The 23,262-nt window shown below is 40.2% G+C and overlaps 1 protein-coding gene across 4 annotated transcripts; it reads left to right on the top strand.

Annotated features, from left to right (window-relative positions):
* Window positions 1–5: 5 nt before the first annotated feature.
* On the top strand, window positions 6–23,137 carry NDUFS1 (NADH:ubiquinone oxidoreductase core subunit S1). Of its 4 annotated transcripts, none has more exons than XM_080620458.1 (19): window positions 6–79; window positions 856–923; window positions 1,152–1,243; window positions 2,706–2,813; window positions 5,370–5,446; window positions 5,538–5,619; window positions 5,729–5,859; window positions 6,611–6,796; window positions 8,633–8,767; window positions 9,172–9,286; window positions 10,278–10,423; window positions 11,075–11,203; window positions 12,444–12,573; window positions 13,063–13,223; window positions 14,772–14,926; window positions 15,516–15,691; window positions 16,136–16,270; window positions 16,463–16,535; window positions 16,839–23,137. In XM_080620458.1, exons 2-19 carry the CDS (start codon window positions 860–862, stop codon window positions 16,928–16,930), a joined length of 2,187 nt encoding a protein of 728 aa, XP_080476584.1. In that variant the 5' UTR covers window positions 6–79; window positions 856–859; the 3' UTR covers window positions 16,931–23,137. The 4 variants fall into 4 exon arrangements, with proteins under 4 accessions (XP_080476584.1, XP_080476582.1, XP_080476585.1 ...); XM_080620456.1 differs by having other exon boundaries at window positions 28–164; XM_080620457.1 differs by lacking the exon at window positions 6–79 and adding an exon at window positions 650–664.
* Window positions 23,138–23,262: the final 125 nt, after the last annotated feature.

Genomic DNA, 23,262 nt, shown 5'->3' with positions numbered 1-23,262 from the left:
GCGCGCAGCACACGTCTCTGAGGCTGATCGCTCCGGAGATTGCCGAAGGAGACGACGAGAAGTGGCGGAAATACCCGAGGTAGCCGCCATAGAGGCTGAGGCTAAGGGCAGCCTGTTCAGCGGCGGGGAAGGCCGAGGCGCCTCCGCCGCCCGTCCCGCGCCAGGTAATGGCGGACGCCGCGGCGGGGACAGCTGTGGCTCTTCCACAGCGCGGGATCGGTGGGCTGCGGCGGCTCCGCCATGGGCGCCCTGCTGCCGTCTCCTTCCTGCTGTCGCCGCTCCCGGTGCCCTTGACGGGCTCGGCGGCGGGCCGGGGGCTGCCCGGCGGGCAGCGGCGGAGGCTCCCCCAAGGTGACCGCCGGGCCGAGCAGCGCTGCCGCCGGCCGTGACCTCGGCCCCTGGGATGGTGCCTTAGCGCGGACCCTGAGGAGCGGGGCCTGGGGAGACGAGCCGGGCGGGCGCCCCGCTCTTGGCCCGCTGCAGGCGGAGGGGCTGCCCGGCTGCTAGCGGAGCCGCCCCTCGGGAGCCTTTGCGTTTGTTTGTGAGCGCAAACCGGTTGCGGTGGAGCTGTCACCCGTTCTCAGTGGCGGCTCTTGCAGAGTTAGTGCCTTGAGCTGGGCTGCCGGCTGTTTATCGTGCTAACAGTCACCGGTTTTAACGTGAGGTGACATACCTATGTGTGAAGTATAAAAAGAGAACCATGTCTTTCAGTTTATGAAAGTAACTTATTCTTGTATATAGACGCATGTATGCTTTTTGGCAGCTGGTCTAGAAGTTTTTGCTCTGCTTGTTTGCCACCTGTCAGCAAACATTTAAACTGATAAAAGCTTTATGCTGTTTTCTGTCTTACCAAAGCACCATGCTTCGACTGCTTGCTGTCCAGAGGACCTTAGCTGGGGTCACCCAGTCCTCCAAAGTATGTGGTAAGTGTCTCTAGTTTATGCGTATGTGTATGGTGATAAAATTAACGTGTGTAATTGACTTACTGAAGGGCATATATGCGTATTTCACTTGCAACTGTGGAGTTCTGCGTTGTGCTGTTCCTGGAACTGGAATTCTCTCAGTAGTGTGTAAGATAAGGAGCATGGGGTCTGATGGTTTGCACCTAGCAGTAACTGAAGGTTTTTGTGTTCTTTTTCCATTTTTCTCAGGGCGTACAACTGCAACAGCAGCCAGCAACCAAATAGAGGTGTTTGTGGATGGGCATCCTGTGTTGGTGAACCCTGGAACCACAGTACTTCAGGTATGGGGAGTGGCATGTTGAATTGTTCCTGGACTCCCTATCTCACTCCTTGGCAGCATGTTTTATTCTATATAGGAAATAAAACAAAAACCCAAACAAAACCCCTTTACATTGTTCTTTGTGTTGTTCAGCGGTGTTTTCACTGACTGATGTAATTTCATATGGCAGAAATCCTTTGGGCAATTCAGCTGTGATTGTCTGAAAGATGATGCATGTAGCTGGAATTGCGGCTGCAAAGATCTGTGCAATGCAGTAACAGACTTTGATAAATCCTGGTTGAAATTCTAGCTCTGAACCGTGTGTGGCCTGATAGTCCTTCAGAACCTGTTAATTTTCTATGTTGTTAACTTGTTGTCTCAGGTAATTGAAGGCTTATCTCCTTTTGGTTATTAGTTCTTATGATCCAGAACATTGATCCTTTGCTTCTTTTGTTCTTGGTGTGGGAAGAAATGCAACCTGAATCTCCTGGCCTATACTCAGCATTGCTGCTTTTCGGGCCAAATTTTCAAGTCGATATTTTTCCAGTCCAACTTCTCTTTAAGAAGCCATTAAATGGGGCCATAGTATGCTGAGTTAGGACATTAAAGTACAAAATGTACAAAATACATCATGTTTTGGGTACAAGTTGCTAATTTGTTAAGGCATTAGAATGCCCCCAGCAGGAGTCTAGTGTGAAATTTTCTTAAATGATGATACTTTTTTTACTTTTGCTTACATGTGTTTTGTTTGTGGTTTTTTGGGGCGGTTTTTAGGGGGCTTGTTCTTGGCTTGTTTTGGTGTTTTCTTAGAAATAATCAGAAAAATTAAATCTTGTTAGTTCTTTTCTATTGAACTCAGTGGTATTTCTTCTGGCAGGCATAGCTAGTGCTATAGCATAGACCCCACCAGCTGTGGAGATTTTACACAGGAAAGGACGTATTTATCTGCTCTGTGGAAGTCTGTTGCCTCTGTCCTCCTGTCTCTTTTTCACTCATGTGACAGAAGAATGTTTCTTTGAGTTTGGCATTCTACTGGAGTTGATGAGTTACTGTGCTCGAGTACCTCTATGGAGAGTGTCCATATTGCTGAATTATCAGAACTTATTCTTGTTTCCTTTATATTTTTCAGATTTTCATTTTATGCACTTTTCTTTAAATTGTGTGTTTTTTAAAAACTTACTTGTACTGCTCGGGTGCTGTCTGTTAGAGAGAATTCTCCCTATTCTCTAAAGAGAGGGGGTCAGTTCTCATTTCTTAAATCGGTTACACATTTTGGAAAAAATATATTTGTAATTGATAACCTGACATGTTTCTGCTTGGTCACAATCTTTTCTTTATGGTCACTTAGTAAAGTGAAAGGGCAAAGGCACTATATTCCTGAGCACTAACACAGTTATTCTTCGAATAACCGCATAATGTTTTATGAGGTGGAACTGAAAGGTCTAACTGAAATTTAGTTTTCCTTTGGTTTTTATTCATGATAGGCCTGCGAAAAGGCTGGAATTCAGATACCTCGGTTTTGTTACCATGATCGTCTCTCTGTTGCTGGAAACTGTAGGATGTGCCTTGTGGAAATTGAGAAAGCTCCAAAGGTATTGTGTGTATTTCATTGGAACTGCAATTTTCTGCTGTGCTTAGAGTCTAGTTAAGTCCTGTAAATAATTGTTTGTACTCTCATTAGCACACAGATTGTTGTCATTCAGCTGCTTGAAGCAGCTGTTTTCCTTCTCCCCATCAGACTGCAGTGATTGCCTATGGGTCAAAGTGAGTTCTTAGGTTATTCCGGATTATCTTGCTCCTGGACATGAGCATTTCATGGCTGTGTGCTTTCAATCAGATGTATTTTTACGTTCTGTAAGTCAGGCTTCAACTGCATATTTTCAGCTGTTAACTACACAAATAGTAAACTTCAGATACTGTATGAATTCAGCTGTGGAATTAGTGTCCGCAGGTTTTTTCTAGCCAAGTAGAGATTGTAGTTACTTATTAATTTATATTTTAATGCATTGATGTCTGTTGTAAAATAATAGACTCCTGGATTGAATGCTTTCTTCAGCAGTATTAAGAAATCTATGCAGATAGTTGAGATGTTCTTTTGGATTTCAGTCTTGGATTACACATCTATATTCACAAGTAAAACACTTTAGCTCACCTTAACTTGAATTCCATTGTTTGACCTTTGTGTCTCTGGAAATGTTGGGTTACCACTACAGATGGAAGGCAGGATGATCTATGTCAAGATGTGACCAAAAAGTAGAAGGAATTTGTTTTCTGAGCAGATTTGTTAAACTTGCAGTAATCTTGTGAAGAATTTTATTCCAAGACTTTTTTGTATAGGCTTTGTCCAGATAAATGGATGACTCAGGGAATTACAGACCAGTCAGTCTCACCTCTGTGCCTGGCAGAATCTTGGAGCAGATTCTCCTGGAAGGCATGCTAAGGCACATGAAAAACAACAAGGTGCTTGGTGACAGCCAGCATATCTTCACTAAGGGGAAATCCTGCCTGACCAATTTGGTGGCCTTCTATGATGGGGCTATGGAACTGATGGACAGGGGTAGAGCAGTTGGTGTCATTTACCTGGACTTGTGCAAAGCGTTCAACACTGTCCCACATGACATCCTTGTTTCTAAACTGGAGAGACATCAATTTGATGGGTGGACCAGTCGGTGGATAAAGAACTGGCTGGATGGCTGCACGCAAAGAGTTGTGGTCAATGGCTCGATGTTCAGCTGGAGACCAGTAACGAGTGGTGTCCCTCAGGGATGGGTGTTGGGACCGATCTTGTTCAACATCTTTGTCGGTGACATGGACAGTGGGATTGAGTGCGCCCTCAGCAAGTTTGCCGATGACACCAAGCTGTGTGGTTCGGTTGATACACTGGAGGGAAGGGATGCCCTCCAGAGGGACCTTGACACGCTTGTGAGGTGGGCTGATGCCAACCTGATGAAGTTTAACCATGCCAAGTGCAAGGTCCTACACCTGGGTCGGAGCAATCCCAGGCACAGCTACAGGTTGGACAGAGAAGAGATTCAGAGCAGCCCTGAGGAGAAGGACTTGGGGGTGTTGGTCGACGAGAAACTTAACATGAGCCGGCTTCAACGTGTGCTTGCAGCCCAGAAAGCCAACTGTATCCTGGGCTGCATGAAAAGGAGCGTGACCAGCAGGTCGAAGGAGGTGATCCTGCCCCTCTACTCTGCTCTCATGAGACCTCACTTGGAGTATTGTGTACAGTTCTGGTGTCCTCAACATAAAAAGGACATGGAACTGTTGGAACAAGTCCAGAGGAGGGCCACGAGGATGATCAGGGGACTGGAGCACCTCCTGTATGAAGACAGGCTGAGAAAGTTGGGGCTGTTCAGCCTGGAGAAGAGAAGGCTGCGTGGAGACCTCATAGCAGCCTTCCAGTATCTGAAGGGGGCCTACAAGGATGCTGGGGAGGGACTCTTCATCAGGGACTGTAGTGATAGGACAAGGGGTAATGGGTTCAAACTTAAACAGGGGAAGTTTAGATTGGATATAAGGAAGAAGTTCTTTACTGTGAGGGTGGTGAGGCACTGGAATGGGTTGCCCAAGGAAGTTGTGAATGCTCCATCCTTGGCGGTGTTCAAGGCCAGGTTGGACAGAGCCTTGGGTGACATGGTTTAGTGTGAGGTGTCCCTGCCCGTGTCAGGGGGTTGGAACTTGATGATCTTAAGGTCCTTTCCAACCCTAACTATTCTATGATTCTATGGTTCCGTGATTAAATGTCTCATAAATGATGCATACTCTGAACTTCAGTTCTAGAGGTTTTCCAGATCTCTGCTGAATCACTTTGATATAATTTATATCTGTTAAAACTGACTTTCTTCTTTCTGTAACTACTTAAATTGGAACCCAAAAGTGTAAAATTTTCAACTTTAAAAATATTTAGGTCATAACTAATTTAAACTTTTTATATAGTAGATTACTAATAAATGTGGGTTCTAGTGACTTGAGTGGTTAGATTTTCTTCTTTTTTTTCTTCGCATATATCTTTTTATTTCTGTAACATGTTAAATTAATAATAGATGCCTGTGTCAGAATTTTGGGGGAGGGAGAGGTTGAGGTTTGTGCCCATGTTGAGAAGAAATATTTTGTGTTCATGCCTGCTTTTGTGTTGATTGCAGCCAGTTGCTGCTTGTGCCATGCCAGTTATGAAGGGCTGGAACATACTGACAAACTCTGAGAAGTCAAGGAAAGCAAGGTACCTTTCTTTTCGCCTCCTATAGCTGACAAGTGGACTATCTCATAAATGAGGTGAACTTGACACTAACTTCAGTTCCTGAACCCAACAGAGAGGGTGTAATGGAGTTCCTGCTGGCAAATCACCCATTGGACTGTCCTATCTGTGATCAGGGTGGAGAATGTGATCTACAGGTACAACATACAATTAAATTTTGTAGAGTTATGTATTAATACTCTTGTCTCAGGTGCAGTTGTGCTTTCCAGCAGCCTGGATATGTCTGTTCTCTGTTGTCTGTTCTAGGATCAATCAATGATGTTTGGCAGTGACAGAAGTAGATTTAGAGAGGGGAAGCGTGCCGTGGAGGACAAGAACATTGGTCCATTAGTCAAAACAATCATGACTCGGTGTATACAGTGCACTCGATGTATCAGGTAATGATCTTTATTTTTCAGTGGAGAGAGTACAGAGCAGGCTGATTTGTATCTGTTACTTGTGAAAGAAACACCATGAGGGGCAGTCAGTTTATTAAAAACTATTTTTCTGACTATACGTAAGGATTTGCTTTCTGGTAGGGTCCGATACCTGATGTCCTAGAGCCACCAAACAGCTGCATACAGGAAATAGAGAGAGATGGCCAAAACATGGAAGTGAAATCAGAATACTACAGGGCAGAACTGTTTCCATGGTGTTAGTGCCAGAACGGATTTTAAAATGTTCAGCGACTTCTTCAGCCACAGCTGCAAGATTTAGTTTTTCTTGGCAGCCTCTGGTAGCTGTGTTTATGCTGTTCCATAGTCCTGAGGTTCAGTACTGGCTAACTTGACCAGAGGGAAAAGAATACAATGTACCCTCTTAGTTCTAGAAAGACCTTGTTCTAGAAAGACTTTGTTAGTTAGGACTAATCTTGGACTCGGACTGTGAAATGCAATGAGCACTGAACTGATCTGGCTTTTTATTTAACCCCACCAAGTTTGTGTACCCCCATCAAATGAAATTCTTCAGATGTGCAGTCCTGCATGTGATGGCCCTGACTAATGCATCTAAACAATTGTTTTCTTCTTTCAGCTATATGAACTAAGGCTAATGTTTTTATCTTAAGAAAATTAGATAAGGGTTGAAAAATGTGCTACGTTGCTGTTTGTATATTCCAGTTTTGTTTTTCATTCTTTTTGCACCTACCAGGTTTGCTAGTGAGATTGCAGGGGTAGATGACTTGGGAACAACTGGGAGAGGAAACGATATGCAAGTTGGTACTTACGTTGAAAAAATGTTCATGTCCGAGTTATCAGGGAATATTATTGACATCTGCCCAGTGGGTGCTCTTACTTCCAAGCCATATGCCTTTACTGCACGCCCATGGGAGACAAGGTATGTATCTTAAATCATACTGAAGATGCAGTGTTCTCTCTTTCTGTTGTACACTTTATCTTAGAATATATCCATCTGTGATACCAAAGGTTATCTCTGATTTTTGTTGTAGACTTCTCCATAGACAGAATCTAACGCAGTCTGTTATTTACTCACGTCTTATTCAAGAAAAGGAAGGAAGTTCCAGTTTGTAGACTATTATTCCCTTATTTTTTACCCTAAAATGTTTTTGCCTTGTTGGTTGTGGTGATTGCTCAGTAAAAAGCCTAAAAAGGAAAAATCAAATTCATTAACTCAGTAATTGTTGAGGATATTTAAAATATTACGGGAAACTAAGCTCCTATATATATATATATATCTAAAGCTAAAACTACAGCACTTTTGTTGCCACCATTGTAAGAATATGGTGGTTACCTTGGTGGGTTTGTGGAGTGTGATACAATCGGTCTGCCAGGACCCCCATATTTATATTGCAGCCATCATCCTCCATACCAGAAAGGCCTTAACCACTTGGTTGCAGCATATGTTTCGCATTCATGGATAACCTGGGCAATAGTGTCTGTGGTTAAGTGCACCCCTTGATCATGAGTCCATCTATATGTTGAATCTCTTCCTTGACGGCCATAAGTGTCTTGGGCCCATTGGGCTACAAATAATTCACCCTTACGTGGAAACGACTGCTGTCGTGGGCACTTGCTCATGCTATCCCACATACCTTGCCACTCATAACTGACCAGCCTCGGGGCAGATCTCAGTGTGGTATTTTTAAATATAACCAAGACGTGAAACATTCAGGAGACAGCAGTAGGGACATGCTGGTTTGAACATCCTAAGAATAGTGAAAATTCTCAAGACCTATTGTAATTAGCCTGGAGGAAAAGTGGACGAAGGCATCTCCCCTATAGATGGGCTCTCCAAGGAGAAAAGGAGAAAGTTGTAATTATTAATAGTTTCCAATAGATGGCTCCCAAAGTATGGAGGTGATGACAGTGCTGCATACAAATACCAGATTAGTCTCACAACCAGCAATTTTATTGTATCATAAGCCAGGGAAGACATTTAGCAAGTAAAGTGTGACATAATGCAAATCTGAGAACACTCATAGCAACTCTGAGGGGAAATAAACCAACATTGTGACTAGTGACTATTAAATATAATGAACGCTTTTAACAAATTTGGTTTAACATGGTCTGGTCATATCTGTTAACTCTTTGTGCTCCATGATGGGTATCAAAAAAGACTTTTGTGGTTTAAGCCAGCAGGCAGCTGAAGAGCACACAGCTGCTTGCTCACTACCCCTCCCTCCCTAGTGGGACTGGGGACAGAATTGGGGGAAAAGAGTAAAATTTGTGGGTTGAGATAAAGAGAATAGGACAGGAGGAGAAAATAATAATGATAAAAGAATTAGAATATACAATGTGATGCACAGTGCAGTTGCTCACCACCCACTGACTGATGCCCAGCAAGTTCCTGAGCAGTGGCCCACAGTCAGCTTCCCCCCCGGTTTATGTATTCTGCATGGTGTCATATCTTATGGAATATCCATTTGGCTAGTTGGGATCAGCTGTCCTGGCTGTGTTTTGTCCCACTTCTTGTGCCCCCAGCCTACTCACTGGTGAGGTGGTGTGAGAAGCTGAAAATTCTTTGACTTGGTGTAAACACTATTTACCAACAACTGAAATGCCAGTGTGTTATCAACATTATTCTCATCCTGAATTAACACAGTGCTGTACCAGCTGCTAGGTAGAAAACTAATTCTATCCCAGCCAAAACAAGGACACTATTGCTGCTTATATGTAGAAAACTGCAAATGGTTTTATTTGTTCTTCTAAACAGGAAGGTAGAGTCCATTGATGTTCTTGATGCACTTGGAAGCAACATCATAGTGAGCACGAGAACTGGAGAAGTGATGAGGATTTTGCCAAGGCTGCATGAAGATATCAATGAGGAATGGATATCTGACAAAACAAGGTGTGTGGGAGGTGTCTGTATCCACGTGCACATTTATACACACATTAAAGGCATGCTTTGCAGAGCTAGAAATACGGACAATAGCACTGACTTTTGGATTTCACTGTTAATATGGTAATGCTCTAGTGAAGATTAATGGGTAAAGCGTGCTTTTAATGCTATAATTGAATCTACCAAGTCTTCTAATGTTTTTATTTTTGTAGCATTTTGGTATTTTACAGTAACTTTTTAATATGTATCACAGATTTTTTACTTGGTTTTGAGAAGGAAAAGTTAAACTTTCAGGGGAAATATTTCTTGTGTTTCTCTTTCCTCATCATTGCAAGCTGTTAAAAAAGTCATATTAAATACTTAGTATGCACAATTATCTTTGCTCTTTAATAATGTTAGTGGTGTTCACTTAGGTTTGCTTATGATGGTCTGAAGCGTCAGAGACTTACCCAGCCAATGATCAAGAATGAGAAAGGACTCTTTGTTTATGCCTCATGGGAGGATGTATTAACTCGTGTTGCTGGTGTGGTAAGAACAATTTTCAATATATGTAGTGTAAAATTAATATCTAAAGCTGAGCATGTAACAGTGATTAACATGAAAAGTTATACAGAAAAGGGCTTTATTCTTTAAAGTTAGAGGAGAACATTTGACTTACAATCTGTTGTATTTCCACTTACATTTTTTTCTTTTGAATATTATTTCCTGTTTTATGGATTGGACCATCTGAAAAACTCTGTCTTAATCATGATTTTATTTGGGGCACTGGGAGAGAAAATACTTTTATTTAAATGGGAAACTAAACTGTTCCCTCAGAATGTTAGGAGGAAGCAACTTAGTCCTGAATTTCTCTGATCCATCTGAAGACTTCTTTAAATTTATTTAAACCTTGCTATCACCACTTTTGCTATCAAAGCCATTAATTCTATATTACTTATATCTGAATTGTGCTTGCCTCAGTGCTTTCTCTGTGTGGTGATTGATACTGCTGTTCAAATGAAGTGCTGCATGATTGCTCTGGGTTTTGATTAAAAATTTTATGTGGGACAAAGTAGGACTGAATAACTGTAATTGAACTTCCCTCAAGGATGTTTTTGCCCATGGTACAGTAGGAGGGTTTGTTGCAAAAGCTATTGCTTCTCAGATAATACCTTTGAGTTGAGTTTACTGAGCTTGTGTTATGGAAGTTTGTATTCTGTCTGCAGTTTATAGTCATTAAAATAAAAGCATTCAAAGATCTTTCTTACCACACCAAATGAGAACTGGCCACATCTGAGTAATAACTCAAGTGGGAGAGACCTGCATAGAATACAGAGAGCTGTTCTGTGCTTATCGTGAGCACTGAAGGAGCTGGAGTTGCTGTCCTGGAGAAGTCAGACACTGCTGATTAGTTTGTGCTGCTCCAGGCCAGTGGTTGCACTGCTGGCTTTCGCACATGCTAATGTAACAAACACTGGGCCAAATGGGGATGTATTTCAATGGTTTCTCTTGCTTATGTTTAAATTTTCTCTCTCTCCAGCTTCAGGCTGTAAAAGGTAATGAAGTAGCAGCAATTGTAGGAGGACTGGTGGATGCCGAAGCACTAATAGCTCTGAAAGACTTACTCAATAGAGTAAATTGTGATACACTCTGCACTGAAGAGGTCTTCCCTACTGCTGGAGCTGGGTGAGAGTCCAGGCAAAGTTTGGTTGTAATTAGCACATTAATAAACTTTCCAGTCTGCAAATGATCTCATGGGAGGAAAGATTCTGAAATGACTAAGAATAGTAATTGCTGATGCAATTACTATGATATGATTACTATGATTACTATGCTTTGATGCAAAGCAGGGTTTAAATATACGGTATTCATTTATAGAGAGTATTTATGGATTGTTAGTTGATACACAGTCTCTATTACAGCAAGGGTTGCACACTACTGTGTGTTGAGGTTGCTGTAGTTTAACAGTAGGCTACTGAAAGCCAGTTACACTCTTTTGTAAATTGGATAATTCTATTTGTGTTGTGAAAAATTTACTACAGTTAGGATCTTGAAAACTGTGTAATAGCAGATGAAGTTTTTGAAGGCTGTCAGTGACTGTAAATGTAGGAAATACGCACTTTGTAATGCCTTTAATGTTTTGCTGTCTTGATACTCATGAAAGAGAGAGGTTTGCTCTTTTTTTGGGGGTTAGTAATTTGGATTGAGAAATCTCTTCTTTCCCTTTCTCTTCCAAAATGAAGAATTATTTTGTGCATCTTGAATTTTTATTGCATATTCATTCCTTCACTTTCCTGAATTCTTATCCTTTTCCTTTCTTACATCTTCTTGTTATAGCACAGATTTACGCTCCAACTACCTGCTTAATACCAAGATTGCCGGAGTGGAGGAGGCAGATGTCCTGCTTCTGGCTGGCACCAATCCACGCTTTGAGGCACCACTTTTTAATGCTAGAATTCGAAAGAGGTTTGTATTCCTTGGCGGTGAGCAAGCATGCAAATCCATCTGGGTTTGATGCAATGCTCTGGTGGAGCTGCAGGCAGTAAATTGAGAGCATTCATCCAGATGGACTCACTGGATTTAGTTCACCTTTTAGTAAACGGAATGGTGATACATGTGTAGAAAAAGGGGGTCTCTTCTCCCTGTAGTTTATAGCTATGTTTTGTAAGCTCTTACTTTGACATTTATGTAAGTTCATATACTCAGACATTTATTCCTTTGTTACATTACACAGACACTTCAGATTTTCTTAGAGAAGTTTGTTAAAGTATATTCCTTAAAGAATAATTTTTCAGCATCAGTTTGCTGCTTTTTGTATTGTTGTAACAAATCAGACTTGCTGATTTTAGAAGCAATTATTCAAATTTAATGTTTTCTTTGACAAATAATGTGGCTTTCCCAGACCTTTGAACATAGCAAATTCAACTTTAACAAGATATGTCAGCAGGAGACAATGAGCTTTATAAAAGCTGTGTCCTTCTTAGTGGTGGGATCTTCCAAAATACATAATTTTGAACAATAGTGGCCTTAAAAGTTTGAGAGGAAAAAAATGCAATTAAATTTATGAACAATTCAATTTTTTGGTTTTTTTTATAAGTCTGTGCTATGAGAAGCTGCAAAAAAGGAGAAATTTCTTACCAGCTGAATTTTTCTGTTCATCTAAGAAATAAGTGGATTCCTAAAACTGTGAGCACTGTCAAATTTGGAATCCCTTCCTCATACAAATGGCTTTAACCTCAATTCTGAATTAGCTAACAGTTAAGTCGAGCTAAATACACTTAATAGTAGCTACAGGTGTGGGGTTTAGTAGGATTTTGCCTAACACCGGACAAGATCGTTGAAGGTTGTAGCACCTCATTTTGTGCAACTTTTTCTTCCACTGAATTGGCAAAAGTTTGAGGATAGGAGGCAATTGAGTTATGAACTTGCCATATAAATTGTATTGCTGTACTGGCTCCAGAATGCACATAGAGAAACAGGCCTTCTAAAAAGAACTTAAGTTTTCTTAAAAGTCAGAATAATGCTAAACTGCGCGTTACCAAACCAGTGAAGGCCATGTTTAATAGAAGGCCATGAATTCCTTTGAAAGAATTGGCATCCTATTTCAAGTTATTGCTAAAATCATGATTAGTGGGTTTGGTTGAGTAAAACTCTGTGTTTCTTTGATTTTTATAAAACGCTTATAAAATGTTTGCTGTGTTTTCAGCTGGCTTCACAATGACTTGCAAGTGGCCCTTGTTGGCTCTCCTGTGAATCTGACCTACACATATCATCATCTAGGAGAATCCCCACAGATACTGCAGGAGATTGCTTCTGGAAAACATGCATTCTGCAAGGTACACACAACTTAAGGGTGTGACTGATAAATTTCAGATTTATTGGATAGTAATTTGGATTCCCCACAGAGATAGATTTGAAGAGAAGTACCATGTTGTATATGGGGCTGTTTGCTTTTAATCACATGTAGAGATGAGGTAATGATTAGTGTGCATCAAGTATGTGTGAACTGTTTAATATATTCAGGTGTGTAAAACTTTGCAGTGCAGGAAACTTCTTAATATTTCTTGATATAAACCAGGCTGTTTCAGCTGCTGCTGTTTCTACTTAAATGTCTGCTTATCAAGAGTATAGTTCTGTATTGACATGGTAGCATCCTGCTTATAGCACCTTCTCTTGGCTTTATCTCTAAATGAAATAATGATCATTTTAGAACCGTAGTTTTGCATGGAAGACTTATGTAGAAATGATGGGATTTATTACTTTATCTGCACCAAGAATTGTCTTCAGAGCCATGGAATGGATTTCTTGATTCTTTACTCGCACAGGTCCTTAGTGAGGCCAGAAAGCCAATGGTGGTGGTAGGCAGCGCAGCACTGCAGCGCAGTGATGGAGCAGCTATCCATGCTGCAGTTTCGACCATTGCACAGAATGCCAGGACTAAGAGTGGTGTTGATCCTGACTGGAAAGTGATGAACATCCTCCACAGGTTTGCTTTAAAGCTTTTTGGGGAGCAACTTTCGTTCACACTGGGCCTTAACAAGTTACCACTATCTATGCAGTGCACATTTCTTGGTTTACAAACAAAAGCTTATCAGGTTAGAACCTGTAGGGAATATAAAACCCAGAAATACAGCTTGCAGAAACTCCTTAATAAAAATGTGTTCCTTGACCTGTCAAGATTTTCAGGCTGTCCATGAAATTTTATTAATCTATTATATTTAAATGTACAATTTAAATTCAAAGGTATAGAATACAAGAGAGCTTAATAACAGTGCTCAGTAGAATGCACAGCAAACCAGGGTTACTTGCTAAATGATTGCTTTTTATCTCAAGGAAGAAAAAATGGCAAGGGTATTTAAATAATATGGTTTCTCACAATATTCCTTTTACTGTGCAATTTCTTAACTGAATAGTTAATAGAAAAGCTTCAAAGCTTTTAATTTTAGGGCTTGTGATCTTAGTTCCTCAGTTTATTGGGATATTATTCCTTTTAATAGGCAAGCTCCTCTTGGGACAGTCCTTCCCCACTCTTTCTAAAACTCTGTCTGTCAAACTGACACTCTGTAAAGGAAAAATTATTTCAGCAATTGTAGTGGTGCTCAGATTCAGAGACTCAACCAAGTCCTTCTGCCAAAATCAGCTTCATTGACATGAAACTAGCATAGCAAGAGCAGCACTTGGACCTGCTTGAAACTTGAATATAAAATCCTGCTGTTGGAACTGAAACATTTAATACCAAAATACTCATGAGTTAAAGCCTCATGATACCTTTTTTACATGAGGTTTGTCAGTCTTTCACGTTACTGACTTCCATGTTTGATGTACCATCCTCTCTACCTTAAATGTAAAAAGCAACTTAACTTACTGGAACCTATGTGTCTGACTGGTCAGACAAACATGAGTAGCATTGAAAGGTATGTACTCTATGGACAGAATCTCTTTTCTTTTAAATACAATTGGAAGTCTGGCACCTGATTATGTAGGATTATGCAAAATTCTTTCTTTGGAAAAGAAAGAGATTGCCAGAAAAACAAGAATTTTTATTTCATTCTTTTAAAAGTATTTTTATGTGTGAATAAATTAATAGTGATAAAATAGTGGTCTTAAGTCTTAAGTGCTTCAGAGTAGATGATGGTCTGGTAGCTGGTCTTTTATCTTCCATGCGAGTGCCCTAAATTAAAGGCCATTGAGTTCAATACATAACTGAAAGGTGAACCTTGATGTTCCAGATAACAAGTGAGCTGCCTGCCACTAGGCCCTGACCTGGAATGTCTGCCTTTATTTTGCTATCCTATCTTAAATAGGTGAGATTCACTGTGAAAACTTCAAATGGCATTACTCTGTCAAAATGCGAAACCAACCTGGTATTCTGTTAAATGCTCTGTCAGGAATTGTCAGCTACCTTTATGCTTCTTTTTTGTCCTGCTCTTACATCCCTTTCAAATATTTAGTTAAAAAAAGAAGTTAGTTCTGTTCTGATGGTCGAGGCAGAATTATGAAATAACTTAAAGTCATAATGTGTTTGTTCCTACAGGGTTGCAAGCCAGGTAGCTGCTCTGGATCTGGGTTTCAAACCAGGAGTGGAAGTAATTAGGAAAAATCCTCCCAAAGTATTGTATCTTTTGGGAGCAGATTCGGGTTGTATAACACGTCAGGATTTGCCAAAGGATTGTTTTATCATCTATCAAGGTAATTAGTAGATGTAAATTAAGAAATGTTGCTATCTAATAGTTGGAGAGAAAGCTGAAACAGTGGCATGTTCTTACAAACACATCTGACTCTTTGATAAATTCTAGCCTTTATTTTCTGCCAAGAAGTGGAACTTGCAACACGTAACTTGAGATATTGATTACTTATTTCTTGGGTAAAAATGAGAAACTGTTGATGAGTAGTAAGGGAATATAAGCCAGTCATGTCTTCAGGAGCATGGCTTCAAACCTAGCATCAAAACAGCACTGGTTCTCAGCTGTTCTATCATGCCAAAACATGGTCTTTTCTTAATTCACTAAGTATCTGTTCTCCAGGAACCCCCAAAGCTGAGTGACTGTAGAGACTGAACTAGCACTTACTACTGCTTGTAGTTCATTTGTTCTCTCCAGAGCACTAGGAAAGTAAGATCTCAGAGCAGTCAGCCTAATAGCCTTTATATTACTGGTTAAGCAAGCCTCAGAAACTCATTTTTACACAATACAGAATTTCTGTGTTCTTGGTAACTTTTTATTCTGACTTACTTACATCTTCCATGGCTGTGTACTGTTTCCTCTTTCCATGTATTTAGGACATCACGGGGATGTGGGAGCTCCCATGGCTGATGTTATTCTCCCAGGAGCAGCATATACAGAGAAGGCAGCCACATATGTGAATACTGAGGGTAGGGCCCAGCAGACAAGAGTTGCAGTTACACCTCCCGGGATGGCAAGGGAAGACTGGAAAATTATTAGAGCTGTCTCTGAGGTACTGTTCCTGTTGTAAATTGCTTCTAATAAAAGTATACTGAGAGGTTAGGTTCTTTTCATGTAGTGTTTCCAAAAAAGAGGTACATTCTCAGGGCAATATATGACTGTAGTCTTATGAAGTAATGTTCTGTATTGAGTCCTTTGTTAGTTCTGTGAGTTAAATGATACTGTTTCCCTCTTGAGGAGAGTACTAATATTGTAGTTGCTGTACGCTATTTGAGTGCATAATGGATGAAGTTTTGTCTGCAAATTTTAACTGTAGGCATCACAAGTCTAACAAAATACTGTGACTTTGCTTCAGTTTGTACATTATAATTGCCTGTGTTCTCAGGAGTATAGATTTTTCCTCGTTTTACTTTAGGTATGTTAATGGCTTGGTAATCTAAACCACTGTGAATTAAATCCCTAGACTTGATGGCATTTCTTTCTGTGATGCTCTTAGTTGGCTGGTTTGACCTTGCCTTATGAGAACCTTGATCAAATACGGAAACGTTTAGAAGAAGTATCTCCTAATCTGGTTCGATATGATGATGTGGAAGAGGCTAACTACTTCAACCAGGCAAATGAACTGTCAAAGGTAACTGAAACTGAAGCATCTGGTTGTGATTTAGTGCTGTTACATAACTTGATGCTTTTTGAAGAAATGGGCCTTCTTCATGTGGAATAAGTACCACACGCATTCTTTGACCTGCGCTGAATGCAGAATTCACTAAGCAAATGTGAATTCCTGTCATAAAGCTGACTTTTTTTTTTTCCTTTCCTGCCACAGTTAGTGAAGCAACAGCTTCTTGCTGATCCCCTTGTTCCACCTCAGCTCACAATAAAAGACTTTTATATGACAGGTATGTATAGGGTGGCCTTTCTATTCTGAAATCAATACATTTTACTTAGCTTTACAGTAAAGTTCTTAGGAGGCATTTAAAGCTTTCCTCTAAGATACGGAGGATTTGAGTCTTCTGAAGAAACAAAATTTTTCTAGTAAAATCATCTGGAATGGCTCTAAAGTACAGGCTGTCGGACTGTATTTTCAACTAAGTGCTTTTCCTTTATCCTTTTTGTATGCAGTCTTCTAAATCTCTTTTATATTGTGCCATTTTGAAAACAGTTATAACACACTGATGTGTATCTGGATTTCTTTTTTTCAGATTCAATCAGCAGAGCATCCCAGACAATGGCCAAGTGTGTGAAAGCTGTTGTTGAAGGTGCTCATGCAGTAGAAGAGCCAGCCAGCTGCTAGAGACTGATCAGACTGCTACCACTTCCATCCAAGTATTTGTTGCAGTTAACTGCTGTGACTGATAATTTTATTTTTCAAAAATCTATCTGCTTGGTCATTTTATGTTGTTTCATTCACATTTTCATCAGTTGAAATAGTTCCATAATATTATAGGACTGTTGTTGTGTCAAACAGAACATGCAGCACTCAACATACTGTACTCAGAGGTACACGATGACTGTATACAAATAAATTATAATACCAAACAATCCATTACCTATGTAATTCATATAGCTCACACTTCTTGCTTGAAAAGAACTCAGTAAGTAACTCGGGGAGTCTTGTTTGCTAGGAACAAGTCTACACGGCAAAAGTACTGGATTTTAACCTTCTTCCAGAGTATCCAGTATCTTAACTGTAAGCATTGGTGAGGGTGTGAACATTCTATTTTTGTAATGTGCTGTCAGAGCAAGCTGTGCCTCTTTCGTGTCAAACATACCTGGTTTACATCAGTGTTCAGACCTACCACTGCTTAAGATACTTGCTTCTCCATTTTGTCTCAGCTGAGAAACTACTCACAGAGGAAATCAAAATTGTTTTGAAGTCATGAAAAAGAAAAGCAGTTTTCACACAGCTTCCCTCATATTGAGCTGCTTTAAGAATTCAGCAAAAAGATAAGGCCTTTAGCTACATCAGTTCAAGTATAGACTAGATCTCAGAACAGTTTCTCTGTGATATTATAGCAAAGTGGGGGAAGAGGTTGCATGTGGTGGGTTTTTGGTTGGTGGTGGTTTTGGGGTTTGGGTTTTTTTAAGCTTTAGAATGACTTCAGAACAGACTCCTCTATTATGTTAGTTAAGTCTGGAAGGTTAGCTTCCTCTTCAACAGGCTACTCGGGTAATAAGGTTTAGAGCAATCCTTCCAGGAATCATGCAAATGGGAACAGTATCATAACGCCATCACTTACGACTTTATTAAAAAAAGAAGTTGCATGAGGAGAAGCTTCATTTTTCAGTGTAGAACAATACTGAGTGCACGAGAGTGCTGCTGTAGAAGCCTTGGCTTTATAAAATTCATGTTTAGTTCCATGCTTGAGATTTTTCAGTAACAAACAAGTAATGTTTTAAAAAGTTGTCTTCCTTTTGCCCAGGAAGAAAACTCTTCCTGGTTATCCTTGCATAGCATGGAGTTCTGACACTAGCTGACCAAGTCTTAAATGTTGGACATGAACTCAGCTTCCCATCTTCCAATTACCAGCAGGGTCAGTTCTCTTGGTGGTATGAAGACAACTATTCACTTTATTCAACAATACTACTATGCATGCAACTAAGATATCTATAAATACTGTAGTCTATTTTTAATGGCAGTACGCAGGACCCCCTAGTATGTATGTCCATGTGTGTGACCAAATATTGCAAAAAAACCCTTCATGTTGTCCCTGTGGAACGTTACTTCTTTAGAAGGAAGAGGGGTTTGTGGCAGGGACATAGCAAAAGAATGTGTGTGAGAACATATGCCAAAAGCAAGGCAGTTAGCTCTTCTAACAGATGGTAGGTTTAAGAGGAAAGGGTGCAGCTGAATCCTGTATTCAGTAAAACATTTGGTTCCCAGGTTCCTTAGGATGAAAACCTTGGGGTTCTTCCTGAAAAATCCATATTGTACAAACAGAGGAATAATTTCAGCTGTGCAACAAGTCAGTTATCACTTCTACGTTTCACAATTTGTGAAGGTTCAAAAAACTGTTACAGACTCTTTTTTTTGCCTTGCATCTCACAGTGTTGCTTAACTCCAGGAGCTCTAGCACATGAGACTGTTCAGGGTTTTTTTTGAAAGCTCTGCACCCTTCAGTCAGTGTGTGTAGGAGATCCTTATTTCTATTCAGGAAGTTTCCAGGCCTTACCTTGAAAGACAAGAAAGATAAGTACGTGTGGTGCTGTCTGTCCTGCTTCTACCCTTTTACCTCCCTAGTTACTGAGTATAGACCTTTTCAGCTGAACTGGGTAATAGCAACAAGCCTGTCTACAGATTTGACTGTTGGACACTAGATAGTAATGAGAACTCTAAATTAGCACTCTTATCAACTGAGTTACTGTGTAGATCTTCCCTTATCTCTTCTGTTTGCTCTGGTGGCTGGACAGTCAGTGTACATGTGGACTTTTGTCCAGCTACCAATAAAAGGATATGGGTCTGCAAAGGAAGAGAAATGACATAGGCTGGGCAAAGCATTGGAGCAAAAGTTATAGAAACAGGGTTATTCATGCAACTTAGTTCTGTTTATTAAGAAGTTTACAGTTGGTGCTAGTACTTGCTGGTTCTGAAGCTGTAACCTCAGATTAAAGCAGAGTATTATGAGAAGGTGGCAATAAAAAGCTGGGATAGTGGGAGATGAACATCCTCAAAGTATTCTTGACTGTCTAAGTAAGGGCATATTAGCTAGGCAGTACATTGCCTGAAGGGTCAGTTCTGCTGATGCAGCTAACCTCCCAGTGTAGTGTTGGCGAGTACATTTATCCAGACTCTGTTAGAGGTGGGCAGGGGGGTTATCCCACTTTATTTTAAAGCCAAGACCAGATCTGAAGATCTGATTTCCCAAATGCAGCCCTAGTACCACCTGGTGGCCAACTGGCAGAATGTCTCTCTGGCTGCATCGCCCGTTATGGTTCACTAACCTTCATCTCTGCTTCCTGTACACTTCTGCCCACACAAACAGCATAACAAAGAACTGGCATGTGTCTGGGAGACAGATGGGTAGGTTTAGTCATTAAGTATCCTCTCCACAAAGCACTGTGTAAACATAGCTCTTACATACAAGCAATTAACCCCAAACCTGGTTTAGATTAAATGTTGCCTTTATGTAGCCTTGTCTTCTGCAGAAGGCTATGGGGAATGGAGAAGGAAAAGGGTATGTTAATGCAAGGTAAAACCATACTATGCACTTAAATTTTCAAGCAAGTTTAGGGCAGGTTAACACCAGCAGTCAGATTAAAGAGAAACAAACTTTGTCAAAATACTGCAGGCAAATGTAAGCATCTCAGTCTCACCATACAATTTTAAAACAAACAAAAGTTTAAAAACCCTGTTCAATAGCCACCTTTCTGGAAGCACCGGTGTCCCATGGGTACATCCCTGCAGTCCCAGAGGGAGACTGCTTTAAATCCTGGCTGATTTAGTGAGCTGCTTTGATAAAAAGAAACCAGAAAATGTGGTCCCAAATGGAAGTCAAGCCAAACTGAAGTATGTTCTCAGCAAGAGAGCCAACAAAACTAGGCCATTCATAACTGACTTTTTTTTTTAATGCATTTTGAAGCATAGCTCAAGGCAGAAAAGGAAGTGTCTGCAGCATTTCCCTGGGAAGTAAAAGATTTGAGATCAATGCCCCTTCTGATGCTGATAAAATCTTGCAAGACAGTGTCTACTCTCTTCTTGGTTGGGGGATGTGCTGTGTGTTACTGTTGGAAGCCTATAGAAAAGCAGCTCAGATTCAGAGAGCTAAAAAAAAAAGTAGAGTGGCAGCCTGGCATCAGCCTTAATCCAAAGAGAAAAGGTAGTAAAACCTCATCTCCATCCCTGTCCCCACAAAACACTCCGAACAGTGGCTAATCCAAAACATCCTCTTCCAAAACAAGACCATCTCAATAATGATTTGTTGTATTGCCCTTAGAATATGCAATTAGATGAAGTCACCTCTAGTAATGAAGGGCTGAAAGACTGACTCTTTCAAGGCACTGGCAGGACATGAACAGAGAAAGTGCTAACAAGCAAACTGATAGAACAGGACTTGATTGTGACTACCATCATGGAAAAAAATCAGCAATAAGTAAGCATGGAATTTAGAAGAGCAGGAAAAGTTAACAATTTCACTGACAACTGAAGTAAGCTGTGTATCAGGATAGAAGTATGTGTTCTATGGGGTGAGTTCTCCCAGAGTTACCCGAGAAGCTGCCTTGCTCAAAAAGCAGTTTTTAAATTCCCATTAAAAAAAAAAACAACTATTACTAATATGTTACTATATATTATCATATAATTATTTATTATTATTAATTATCAAATGGGCTCAGCTACCTTTTGCACTGAAGTTTAGAGAGTAACATGGAAAACTGTTCAGAAACAAACATTGACTCCCTCACTGGGAGGGGAGCTCATACAAATCACAGTCCTCTCTGTTGTGTCTTCATCCAAAAGCCACTTTACAGTAACACATATTAGCTGATTGAATGATGTCAGCAATGTGTCCCAAAGTACCTGGGTATCCCCAGCAATCCACAGCTGAGCATAACAGAGAAATAGCACAGGGTCATAAGCAATGTACACAAACCCCTGCAGTTCAAACTCTACCATCAGCAAAGCCTGCTATACCAAACACTGTTAATGTTTCCCACTGGCTACACACAAGCATCAGTTCACAGTGTGTAATGCTGAGAAGCCTACTGAGATTTAGAGGCCTCTCTGTGTAGCAAGACATACTATCTGGTAGAGACATCTCCTCCCTCTGGTGCTAATATTGAATTTTGAATATACTTAACTAATATTTCAAAGAAATAATTTCATTCCTTCTTGTCACCTTCTGTACACCTGTGACTATGTTTGAAATGGATCAGAGATGAGAACCATGCATCAAAAAGAAACAAATTAAAAGCAAAAACCTTCATAGGTAACAACTTACAAAATCCCCTGGAATCTCATGACCCTGGACAGTAATTAAGCCTCATGCTTTGATGTTAACTAAACACCAACCATTTTTGAAAAAACCCTGTCCTGCATGCTTTTCATGTTTGAATTATCCATCACAGGCTATTCCACACCTTTGTTGAAAGCATTTTATGGCTACTCTCAGAAGAATAAGGGATCATTGACTTAGTCCACAGTGGGAATTCTCATCTTCCCAATCTGCAGTGATGACCAAGACCTACTCTGTCCTGAATGTAAATGAACAAGTGAACTAATAGCAGAAAGAAGAGCTGGTGATGAAGTGTGGCTTCTTAACTGCTGCAATTACAGTTAATGAAATACCAATAGACAGCAGCAGATAGTAAAACTACAGTAGCATACTTTGAATTAACAGTGGGTTTTCCAGTAAAATGGGACTGTATTAGAGCATTCTGCTGGGACAGTTTATTCCATTCATTTGTCTTCTAATTAAAGAAGCCTTCATCTACAGATGCCTTTCATGTACTCTGGACAACCTTCCCACAAATAACAGTCTTACTATTTTGTCGTTGCTGAGCTTTAGGAAGACAGTACCATTTATTTAATGTACAGTAAAATACACATTGATGATGAACAGATTAGTAAGTCTTAGTTAATTACTATTTTCAGTATAGTTCACAATTAATGATATTATTGTGCAATAGCTAGCATACGTCTGCTCCCAATTGGCTATTTAAATATTAGTATATTTAGAACTATTTAGTTCCACAACTACACTCCTACTGAAATCCACAGCTGGTTATGAAATCAGCTATCAGATGTGCTAGAGACAACCACTGCAATAAAATGATTATGTTAAAAAACTGTTGAAAAGTAACAATAAGCATTTTTCAGTAATCCTACTATGCTGGGCTTTACCAGTTAGCTTGACTCCAGAAATTACCACAACCAAACAAACCGATAACACATAAAAGCTGCTGCTCAAGATGCTGCATAGAAAAATGTATCAATAATTCTGGTTTTTATTTGTCACCCTTTTCAGTGTTTAAATATGACAAGATCTTCTATGGAAATGTGGCTGTACGTATAAAAGTCTCTAATGAACATCTACACAGAGTTGTTGCTCCCTTTCACAATATTCATCTGCATTTTAAATAAACTGCTGATCCCTTTCACAAGCATTTGAAGACGCTGGAACTGTTCTTTCGAGGAATAATACCAAGATGCTGATGTTACAACACTATTTGCTGAAAACCCCAGACTCTTCACCACATGCCGAGTCTAAGTCATGCTCCAGAAATTCCTGAGGTCTACACTTAGGGCACATATGACCTTGTGAGAGAGTCAGGGTTCATTTCTTGATGCAGCTTCCTCCAGTAACCGGTATACAACCTAAAGCATCTATTCTATTACTTTTATTAGACTCACAAAGCTTATTTACTATGTCACTGCCCTCTGTCTCACTATTAATACCGGTGAGACACACCAGCTAAGTATGCCTCATTGGCCAGAAACTAGTGATTTAGAGAACATTAATGTTCATTGACCACTCTGTGCACAAGTGTGCAATGTGTTTACTGGCTGGAGCAGTTGGTCCAGGGATGTCGACACTTTAAAGGCAGCAGACAGACAGAATTTCCAGAGTACAATTCTCTATGTTGTTCAGGGGATGTTTGTTGCTTTCGTATCACATGTCATCCTTGTAT

This window comes from Psittacula echo (assembly GCF_963264785.1).
Source record: "Psittacula echo genome assembly, chromosome: 6".
Taxonomy (NCBI): Eukaryota; Metazoa; Chordata; class Aves; order Psittaciformes; family Psittacidae; genus Psittacula; species Psittacula echo.
Note: the sequence above shows the minus strand (reverse complement) of the source record. Positions and strands in the feature narration are given on the sequence as shown.

Coding starts and splice junctions, on each gene's coding strand:
- NDUFS1 (XM_080620458.1), top strand. CDS start 860: ATGCTTCGACTGCTTGCTGTCCAGAGGACCTTAGCTGGGGTCACCCAG. Junction 924..1,151: donor CCAGTCCTCCAAAGTATGTG/GTAAGTGTCTCT, acceptor CATTTTTCTCAG/GGCGTACAACTGCAACAGCA. Junction 1,244..2,705: donor CTGGAACCACAGTACTTCAG/GTATGGGGAGTG, acceptor TATTCATGATAG/GCCTGCGAAAAGGCTGGAAT.